Genomic DNA, 11,443 nt, shown 5'->3' on the forward strand with positions numbered 1-11,443 from the left:
GGCCAGTTTTGTTGTGATGTGTCTTTCTTCCTTTTATCAGTCATGAGAAAACCATTCAGATGGAACAAAAAAAACGTGCTTTGCATGAAGCAGAAGCCTTTCTCAAGGCCTGTGAAATTACTGTGGCTTACTGTTACTCGGTCTAAATAACAAGCTTTTCTTTTAACCATTTGTGGCACATTTGGGGCTTATCGGGAGCTGCTCATTTATGCTGGATGCACAATATTTATATTTACAGAGATGGATTAAATTTACACCAAACTGTATTTTGGTTTTTAGTACATACACATATCAGCACTTCATTTTAATTTTCATAGTCATCACTTAAGAGGGGAAGCAAAAAGCAGAGGTCAGGATGGAGGTGTAGAGTGGACATTGCTCACAGGGAGTGTTTATGTGTGTAAATGTGTGTGTCTGTCCTCCAGCTCCATTCGCTACAGAACCAGTTAGAGTTCCAAGAGCAGTCCATGGTGGAGAAGTCACTTGTGAGCCGTCAGGAGGCTAAAATCCGTGAGCTGGAGACCAAACTGGAGTATGAGAAAACGCAGGTTAAGCGCTTGGAGGTGAGATGCTGCTTCTGGTCTGTGGCAAAATGTAAAAGCCATGTGTTGTCAACCTGTAAATGGAAATCTGACACTTAATTTCCTAGTAATTTTAAGACAGATACTATAAATCAAGATTATAGTGCCCCTGGCTTTGTTCCGTATCTTTCTAGATAACAGAAGTGTCCATCATGGAATGACTTTAATTAGATTCATATAGTCAGTCAGTTGATGGTCACCTTCCCTATTATTCATCGTAAAAATGAATTAAAATCAATTTGGACAAAGGGCAACTCGTACCACTGTTGAAATTTCAGTTGCGTTATTATTAATGGCACAGCTGACAGAGGCCAACTGTAGGCAGCTGCGAAATGACTTAAAACAGAGCAAAGAGGATAATTTAGCTTGAGTGTTGTTCACCTTAAATTCACCCACTTCACACCAACTGCTCCCCAGAGTCTGGTGGGTCGTCTGAAGGAGAATCTTGAAAAGATAACAGAGGAGAGAAACCAACGCATTGCTGCAGAAAACAGGGAGAAGGACCAGAATAAGCGCGTGCAGAGGCAGCTAAGGGACATGAAGGAAGAAATGGCGGAGCTGTCCAAGAAGGAGGCTGAGGCAAGCCGCAAGAAGCACGAGCTGGTAAGGTTATGGGTGCTTTGCGACTTTATGGGATTCACTGGTGTTTATGCTGGAGGAGCTAACCATGCTTGTTTTGTGCTGCGATCCATTCACCAGGAAATGGACATCGAGAGCTTAGAGGCAGCAAATCAGAGCTTACAAGTGGACCTTAAACTAGCCTTCAAGAGGATCGGGGATCTGCAGGCTGCCATTGAGGATGAGATGGAGAGTGATGACAATGATGACCTCATTAACAGGTAAAGTTCAGATTTATTCTTCTCCAAAGGAAAATTGCATTTGTTTCAGTAGATTTGTGTGCTTGGTTACCATACTGCAGTGTAGCTAGCTGTGCCTTAGGTACCGCAGTGCATTCTCTTTCTAAGTTGGAAGAAAGTTACCAAATGAGAACTGCTAGCTTTTTCAGTAGGCTGTCAATCACAACATGTATCTGTTCTTTCTTCTACATCTTCCTACATCAATTTCTAACCTCTTTTGTACTAAGTCATACTACACTCTGTCAGTTCCCCAAATACTTCCCAAACGGTTTAATTCAGCTCCTTGGATTTGATCTTTTCTCTTTGTTGGTTTTTTTTTTCCTGGTTTGGTTACTTGTTTCCTCTTTGCAGTTGAGTTGAGGGTTATGCTGGCTCTGAGCCCTCAGATGTAAACACTGACTGCAATATTACCGACCTGTAAAATGAAGAGAGTGCACTCACCAGCTCTGTTTAAGCAGAGGGCGTGGATTGTTTTACTGCTTTTACAGTACCCGGTTATTTTATGTGTTTAAATTTAGAATGATTTATTTGCTGTTATCTTGTGTCCTCCTTTTGCACAGGTTTTTTTTTTTTTAATTGTATCTCACATTCTCTGTTTCTCTTTCCTTGTTCCCTTTTGGTGTCTTCCACACTTCTGGCAGTTTGCAAGACATGGTGACAAAGTATCAGAAAAGAAAGAACAAAACGTGAGAATGGAAAATGCTTCCTTTTGTTTCTGTCATTATGGTTGTTTTCAAGTTTGTTTTGTTTTGTTTTTTCTCACCCATTTTAACCACAAGGGAGAATAATGCAGTATTCCTTATCCTTTCTTTTTTTTTGTTCACAGTAACTCTGTGAGACGAAGTCATTGTAAATAGAATAGAAAGCAGTGTCTGCGTTCTCTACGTCTCTGATAAAAGCTGTGCTTAAAGGATGGCCCCGGTGTTTCATTTTATTTTGTGCCAAGTGTCTGGCAGTGTCCGTGCACAGTCCGCCTCATTAGAGATTTCAAGGCTTGTTTGTTTGATGTTAGATGAAATGTAAACTAGAATGGAAAAATGGACTATGAGGCTAAATGTTGCAGTCCGTTCTCACTGCTTTGGAAAATATGAACCAAAGGGAAGAACAGCAACGTATTTAAAAACAGTTATTTTTAACAAACATGTGGTACTACTGCATTATTGTCTCTATTAATATTTTTGTATCAAACATCATCCTTATTCTGTATTTGAGGAATATATCAACATGTATTTGTTAAACTCCAGAGCTTTTGCTGTTGCGCTGAATTTTCTTTCTTTTTGTTCTTCTGCAGCTTTTCCAAAGCACATGCACCACATCTCACTGAGCTAGTATGAGGAATGCAGCACTATGATACATCAGTGTGAAATTATAAATGTAACATGAATGTACTGTACTGCGTATGATCAGAGACCAGGGGTGGGTGATATAGCCTCAAAATTATATCACAATATTTAATGAAAATTTGTGCTAATGAGATTTCTGATGATAGAAAATTCTGGGCACGTTTTAAGGACATTTACAGGCAGCAGCATTTATAAGTGTAAATAAATAAAAGGACATTTTCTGTCATTATGGAACACTTCCTAATTTGAATATAAATGCATTTCATTACTATAGCAATAACAGTGCGATATGATATTTTTTATATATCACATAAAAATTGATATCAGTAATATCATAGGCAGTAGGATAAAGCACAGCCCTATCAGACATGTGAAAAACAATAGAAACATGAAACTGTTTTGTGGTTCTCTAAATATGTCATCAGTTATCTGTTTTTTTTCCCTGTGACATATTTTGCTGCAAATATTTCTAATGTTTAATCTTGTGGGAGTAATTTACATGCGCTCTGGAAAAGCTTAAGCACGATTGTGTGAGTGATGCCTGTGATTGATGAGCACGGAGTGACTGCGTGTTCATGGCTGCACATACAGAAAGTGATGGCACACTGCAGTGCTTAATGTTTTGACTCAAAGCTGAGCTTTTGATTTGCACATATGCAAATATTCCACTAATCCAATCTCATTTCACAGCACCGTGAAACATTTAACTTTAAATATAAAAGTACATCTTGTCTTTCTTTTAGAACGTGTAGTCTCTGGTTGCGCATGTTAAATGTTTTCTTTTGACTCACTGAACCCACGTTTCTTTCAGTTTCTGTACAGTAAGACGATTTTGGCACGCTGAGTAATTTAATGTAAACTTTCATCAGAGCATATTGAAGAAATACAATCTTCTATTTGTAGCAAATATCCATAGCTTTCTACATTAACCTCTGATTGCTTTTTCAAAGAGACATGCTATTGTGCTCTTATTAATCACTTTGTCTTTCAGTTTTTCATCAAACAGCCCATGCGCGTCAGTGTTTTGCCTTTCTCTTTGTGCAACTCGAGGCAAAGAGCAACGATTTGCCATGTTTACTTAATTACATTTTCCCTCCTTCAACATCATTGCATTAACAGCATGGATGAACAGTAATGGAGGTGGTGATTTTCTTCTAATTATGAAGTGGATTTTCCAAATGAATTGCATTACTATTGAATATTTTGTGCTTAATATTTAAAAACAGAGGTTACAATACTGGGATTAATATCACTGTAGTGTCATTCAAATTTCTGATTGTGGCACGTTTACATCAGAACACATGTAAATGCTTGACTGACCTACTGGAACAATTACCTTTTTATCATCACTAGGTGGTTATTATCCTTAAAGTTGCATCAGAGTGCAAAATGCCCACAGTTTTAAGTAATTAGCTCCTGGAAAATAGATGCCATAAATGTATGGTTATTTAGTACTTATATGATAGCACCAAGCCACACATGTTTTGATGCTGACTGTAAGTATTTGCGACAAAGATTTACAACCAGTGCGGGCCAATTGTCAGAAGCAATTAATGTTCACTTCTGAAGTCTTGGGGCTTGTTTGTATCTATGGGCCTCAGGACTGGTTAGCTAGTAGTGTAAGGCCAAGGACAAATCGTTTGTGACACCATTTGCACAGCACTCAATTGCAAGCCACCTTTTATTTTGCGCGCCTGTGTGTTAGAGTAAGGGTGGGAGATGGAGATGATTTCGCTGTGGGCTGGTTTCAGTATTTTGGTGTGTAATACATCATGTTAAAAAGTCACAGCATCAGGGAGATGACAAATGGGCAACATGTGTAATCAACTTGCTGGTATTAATGAAGCTATTATCTTTTTTCTTTTTTTTTCCTGCTGGGCTTTTATCAGTTGTGTTTAGTATGCAGAAGAGGGAGAGAGACTGTGAAATAAAGGGGCGACATATAATAGCTTGGCTTGGACTCACAATTTTCACCTTTTGCCTCGTAAGGCACCGCTCAAACTCTGCAGTGAGCAAGGTTTGTGTAGAAAAAAATTATAACCAGACCACTTAATCTCTGAGATTTTCATTACCAGAAAATTGGGGCCCCTAAGTTAAGATATAAATGCTCTTAGAGAGCCTGAATAGCACTTAAAGAATCTAATGCTCCCGGCGCTCTGTGCTCACTCCCTTACAATGCTCTGCTTGCAGGTAAACCACCAGAAAGAAGGAAAAAAAAAAGTGAAGAAAGGACATGATTTGTTCTGAGGTGGAAAAAGTGTCACACAGACATTGGTGACAAAGGAGACAGGAGTCCTCTGTTCAGTGGGAGACCTATGTAAATGCACATATGGCATCTAGAGCTATTATGGAGCTGAGCAGTCTGGCTGTCATCTCACGCCTCTTGGAATGTTGTTTGCACCTTTTGCCCCATTTCCATGGATCAAACAGATAAGCTAGTCCACAAAGACAGATCTCTTACTTACATTGCTGTGTTTTTTTTTTTTAATTTAAATTATAGTCAGCCATACATAGACACAAGATGAAATGTATCTACAATTGAGTGAGAGGTGAGGCAATTATTTTATATGGATGAACATGACTGTTTTGAAAGCTATTGTAGGTAAAGGGTATAAATGAAAACAAAGTCAGCCGTTAAAAAGAGGAGCGGGAAATTGCAGCTCTCTGTCATAACCCTGTTATTGGTATTTTTAATGAAGAGTATGTTGCCTTGAAACTGTATCACAAGAATGTAGTTTTCTCCACAGCACAGAAACACAAGTCAAACATACTTTACGCCTTCACGGCATATGTGTCTCTTTGCAATTTCAAAAGTGTGAAATGTGAAAATTTATTTTCACACATCATGCCACCAAGGAAGGCAGTATATCTGGCACTGAGTGGGGGGGAAGAGAAGATAATTTTTTCACTTAATGCATTTTGACCCTGGTGGCAGTATTGACTTAGAGGTTATGCCACTCTGCTCACCTCCTCGTGTCACATTAACCTTCTAGGACAATGGGATGCATAACGCAGAATATTTGATTTATAAAAAAAAAAAAAAAAAAAAAAGTCACCTGGGATCTGCTTAGCTCTTTCATCCAGATCTGTAGGTCTCTGTTTATTGATTGCCATGTCAAGCGTAGGGCCACGGGGCTGTCTCAAGGCTCCACTCCAATAACAATCACCAGGGGCGACAGGTGACATGTCACACAGATGCTAGCAGCTTGGAACCAGCCAAACAAGTTAATTATACTTCCACGAGCTTTATCTGCATACTGCCTTTACACTAATGCACGTGCAGCACATTTGACTCTTGAATAAATACCAGCCTGTTGTGTACCTGTCTGACTTGCATGGCATTATACTAACCCCTATTTTTATATGAGAAAGAATTTAATTGTGAAGTGCTAACAAAAAGCTGTCAATATGTGAACACCAACCATTATTTTGCCGACATAATTCATGTGATCTGACACTGTGTATAATGTTTTGTTGGGTATAATTTATCTGAAAATGTCTTCATTGATTCTAAATTGTCAGACAAGGTATATTTATGCAGTTTAATATGAAGCAGCCAAGTGATGATTTAGAAATGGTGTTTTTCTTTTTAAGTTGATTTGTTTTAAATATCTCCACTGAAAGATTCTTGTACTTAAAGATGAAAAAATATTTAAGTATTTTGAGTATTTTTGTTGTGTGATAAGTCCTGGGTACTCTTTATCAACTCTAATTTTGTGGGTTTTTTCCCCACAGTGGGGAGGAGACGGACACAGATTCAGAAGTGGAGGATCGTGTGGATGGGGTTAAGTCGTGGCTCTCCAAGAACAAAGGCTCCACCAAGACCATGCCAGATGAGGGAAGTCTAAAGAGCACCAGGTTAGTGAAAGCTTTCCATCTGCTTTTTGTCAGATGACCATGTAATTCCCCACTGTAACAGTGATCAAACTACCCCACATCCCCAGCCTTAAAAAGGCCCATGATTACCTGGGGCAGTTTGCAACAGAAGGATGAGTATTTCATGTGATTAGGTGTCATCTCTCTCTCCCGGTAATCTGTCTAATGACAGGAGGCAGGATGGGGAAGCGGCTGCTGTCAGATTTATTGAGGTGGCCCGTGGCCAGTTGGCACGCCTGCTAAATGACGCCTCTACCACAGTTAGATAGATCTTCTCACTGGTTGATTGCCTCACTTTCTACAGTGTACACTGTGCATAACAGCAATAGCCAGAGGTACTGGATATGTTCCCTGACTCTTGAATGGTTTCAAGGACAAAATGAAAATGACAGATTTATTCTGTAACAAATTGACATCAGCGTGTCAAAGTATGAAAATGTAACCTCTCAGTTATCACACATCAGCTGTGAATGCTTCACAAAATTAAAATTGAGAGTTCATACTGTAAATATGCAGCATTTTTCTGGTGGTGTTTTGGTTGTGTCCAGTGTCATTTTTCTTATGTAACTCTAGATATTCAGCAAATGCAGATGCCAAAGAGATGAAAGAAGGTAAGGAGAAGATTAATGACAAAGATGGGAAAGAGGCAGAGCTGAGCAGATCAGCGTCTGTCCTGAGCTCCCTAAGCTACCGGAAGCGCTCCAATCTGAAGGACTCCATAGGGGGTACAGGCGATGACAGCTCCCTGTTCAACACTCTCAAAGAACAGCCTGACATACCAGACCATGCCTCCATACGCAAGTCTAAGTCAAAGTCTGGAGAGCTCCAGGAAGATCGGAAGCAGAGTTGGTCGCAGGAAGATTTGGATGACAAAGGCTCTGTCATCTCTGTAGCCTATTCTGAAGCCACCAGCAGAGCCAGGAAGGGTTTGGAGTCCCGCTGGACTTCCCGCAGCAGCCCTGAGTTTGATAAGGAGTCCATGGTATCCTCTGCGGCTCCCAGCAGGATGTCCACCAGGAGATCCATGATGGACATGGATGATGACAATAAGTCCACTATCAGCAGTGTGAGCCGGTCCAGCCCCCGATCACTGCATCGCAGCACATCTTGGAAAGATGAGAGACGCAGCAGCTCCCGCTTGTCCCTCGCCCGCAGCTGCGGCCTCAGTGAGTATGGTCTACACGTAGATGATGACGACGATGATGATGAAGGCAAGAGCGTGGCTTTTAGCAGAGGGAGAGCCTCACCTTACAGTCCCTGCTCTCTCAGTCGCAGTTGTTCTACACCAGCTCAGCCACGCTCCTCAGACAACAATCCAGCTGACATGTCTGACATTAAATTAGTCACCCATCGCAACTACTTGGATCCTGACCTAGAGGCTGCAATTAATGAGGTACTGAGCTTCAAACCTATTAAGTTCAAGCGCAGCAAACTTGATGAGTCTAGTGATGAGGATGTGGATGAGAAGATAAAACAACTAAGTGAGGACAGTAGGAAGAAGGTAGAAAATGAGGGGCTGGGCTGCAGCACATCTAATGTGCTTCGTTCTTCATCGGGCTCCGCTCTGGACCACAGTAACAGGCCATCCAGTATCAGCAGCTCTCGCAGTTGTATAGATAAAAAAGGTAAAGTTTCATCATCTGAGAGCTCCTCATCTTCAGATGATCATCGTAGCCGAAAGAGCTCAAAGTTGAAAAAGGGCAAAAAGTCCAAGAAGAGCTCTAAGAAAAAACAGAGCGAATCAGAAGATTCTTCTTCCTCTTCTGAGTCTTCCTCCTCCAATTCAGCCATCTCCTATCGCAGCTCCAGCAGTATTAAAAAGTGCCCAAAACAAGTATCTGATGATGATGAGAAGGAGCTTACAGGTCGTGGACAAACTGGCAAGAAGGAACCCAAGAAGAAGCAGAAGAAAATGGATAGCTTGGTGATGAAGTACCTGTACAGGCCTGACAGTGACTGATACCAAAAGAAGGTGATGCTTGCTGTGGTAATAACCCAGAGCCTGGCATAAATTTAGGATGTCTGACTTACTATACTATACTAATGTTGTTTGTATGTGTGACTTTCTTTTTTTAAATAATCAGTTTTGACTACATAATCCTTGTGATATTACTGGCTGCTGTTTTTAACAAAAGTCACACCAGCCCGTTAATGCCTGCCACTGTTTTTCCTTTGCTCTAACTGACATTCGTCTTCATTTAAAAATCACATTTTTACACACACTGTCGTGATGCCTCTAGTTTGCCTTACACACACTCCTGCCACTTCAGTTTTATTTTTAAATTGCATTAGAAACAAGCGCTCATACCATTTGTATTTGGGTTTAAAGTAATCCATCATTGCAATTCATCAGATTCCTTTTTGCTTTTATTTGTCCCGCTCCCAGGCATCACAGGCAGCACACTGCAATACTTGTCATCAGAAATACTAGTGATATAAAGCAGTGTTACATTCCTGTGCGTGTTTTTGAACGGGGGGACAAAAAAAAGATTGCATCTCTGCAAATGTGAGTGTTTTTCCTAATGGTGTGTTTGATGGAGTTATATGCACATAGTATTAAGAGAAGTGTGTCTGGCTGTGGCTGTTCCTCTAGCACAAACAGATGCTGGCAATGAGGGGAAAAAAATGTAATTATACCTATTTTTCTTTTTGTGTGTTAACTGTGAAGAGTTGAAGTGTGGCGTGACTGTTACTAATTGATGTAAACATGTGCAATATATGCTAAAATTAGCTCTGCTTCAAAAGCTATCTATTTTAAGTTGCTGATGGCTTGGGAATCTCTTGTTCTTGTTCTGCTTATGCCAGCAAACTAATTGTTTTCATACCAGTAATAAAGGCCAGCTTTCTGTCTGTGTTAGAAATTTAGCCTTTAAACACAGCTTTTTTTTTTTTTTTTTTTTTTTGCTATTGTAAGACAATGACAGCTAAAGTCAAATATTCATTTCACGCTTTGTTAAAGTAAACCTGCCTGGAAGTAATTATTAGGACAGTTTGATTTGTAGTGCTTGTTTTGATGTTTCATAGTTTCGTAGTTTACTGAGCAGCGAGACTGGAGTTCCACAGGCACGAGCTGCTTAAAGTAATCATGTGTGTACTGTATATATTACTCGCTATCATGCATATCATTTTGCTGGTTGTTTTAAGAAAGTAATTTATTTATAAAGGTGCTAATTTGCGAACACCCATTTTATTAACAGGAGAAGGAAGTACACGGACACATTTATGAAATTTCAGTGTCCTTGTATAACGTACACAGTGTGGGGACGACATGCAGCAGTTTGTATGTTGAAGATACAATGCAGTGTACCTCAAGCTGATGTCTGATACTTCAGTGTGTTTCAGATTGTGATTAATTAGAAATATGAGTGCTAAAGAGCCTGTTTGAGCTGTTTCCCAGTTCTCAGGGTTTATATTAAATTATATGTTAATGGCAATATTTATATACTGGAATCTCTACAGTGAATGAAGCTGCCATCGAACTAATGCAGTGAGTGATTCTGATGCAATGAGTTGTCATGACAATGGGGTCTAAGAATGGCTCTAGTTAAATAACCTATTAATGAGTATAGTAGGTAGAAGCAAGGTACCATGCAGTGTTACTGAGTGCTGTGTTGGTGCTGAATTAATCTCGTTTTCATTTATCTTATTAACTGCACATATTTACTGACATTTGAACATTGTGCCATTGTGTCACCGTACTCTTGCATGTCAAATTTTAAGCATTTGGCTCAATAATTCTGGTAATAATTTTTCATCTGGGGCCAGAAACCATGTTAACATAGCGTGTGCATGCCGTGCTCACTTCAGGGGGTTTACTGACTGGAAAGAGTCAGTAGCCTAAAAGCTGTTTTTAGCGGTGCTATAGCAGAAATCATGTTCTAATGTGTCTGTGTGTGTATTGACCCCTGCAGCCCTCCTGTGCGCCGGAGAGACACGAGTCTGCCCAGATCAGATGAAGAGGATGAGGTGGATGGAGACGGGGGACAGGCGCCGAGGCAGATCAACTGTGAGGGCTCATTGGCAGAGAACTCATCATAACCCAGTCTGTCAGCCTTGTTCTTTCAGTGACACCAGTCGCACAGCAGGGACACAATTCTTTTCTGCTAACTTTATTATTATTTCCCAGCCAACAAGAACAGAAATGAGGCACACATGAGCACTTTTTTTTTTTTGGAGTAGGTTAGCCCGGACATTTTGTCATATTTATGCACACCTGATAAAATCATAGTTATTTTGCTTAAACGGTGCTTCTTTAAAGTATTATTTGGAAGAATATTAACATTAAACGCTATCAGAAGAACCTCTGTGCTGCTGCTTTATTTATAAGAACTGCTTTTCAGGCATATTTAAGCACCCCTCTGCACTCTGACTTTACAGATAGCTCTGCCAAGGGGATTTAGATAAACCTGCTTTGGTTGGACTTCTTCACGAAGGTCTGACCAACTATTAAGATTATTCTTATCTCTTCCATTAATGTAGACTACCGCAGTGGGAGGAATTAAGCTCAGTTAATTAATTAATTATCCCACTGCACGTTTACATATGGCTCTTGTTGCAAGTTGAGATATTCATAAGTTCAAGAATGTGAGGCTAGCTAATGACTGCTTACAGGAAAGTTAAAAATGAGAGGTAGGATTTTTTTTAAAGGTGACCTGATTTATGTTTCAAATGCTGAAAAATGGATTTACGTTTAAATTTAAAAGTGTATTGATAGTATAAATGGATATCTAATATGTGGAATCAAATGCTTTAGGTGCAACTGAAATATGATTTTGTAAAGCTAGTG

The 11,443-nt window shown here is 39.9% G+C and overlaps 1 protein-coding gene across 1 annotated transcript in view; it reads left to right on the plus strand.

The window, feature by feature from the left end:
• The window catches only part of LOC115791757 (unconventional myosin-XVIIIa-like), a 63,161-nt gene extending 52,465 nt beyond the window's left edge, over positions 1 to 10,696 (plus strand). The window contains exons 37-43 of the mRNA XM_030745989.1: positions 426 to 563; positions 999 to 1,184; positions 1,281 to 1,420; positions 2,080 to 2,124; positions 6,517 to 6,639; positions 7,231 to 8,629; positions 10,569 to 10,696. Coding sequence (XP_030601849.1) covers positions 426 to 563; positions 999 to 1,184; positions 1,281 to 1,420; positions 2,080 to 2,124; positions 6,517 to 6,639; positions 7,231 to 8,617 — 2,019 coding nt within the window. The 3' untranslated portion in view covers positions 8,618 to 8,629; positions 10,569 to 10,696. The remainder of the gene's footprint in view (positions 1 to 425; positions 564 to 998; positions 1,185 to 1,280; positions 1,421 to 2,079; positions 2,125 to 6,516; positions 6,640 to 7,230; positions 8,630 to 10,568) is intronic.
• The last annotated feature ends 747 nt before the right edge of the window (positions 10,697 to 11,443 follow it).

Source organism: Archocentrus centrarchus, chromosome 14 (assembly GCF_007364275.1).
Source record: "Archocentrus centrarchus isolate MPI-CPG fArcCen1 chromosome 14, fArcCen1, whole genome shotgun sequence".
Classification (NCBI taxonomy): domain Eukaryota; kingdom Metazoa; phylum Chordata; class Actinopteri; order Cichliformes; family Cichlidae; genus Archocentrus; species Archocentrus centrarchus.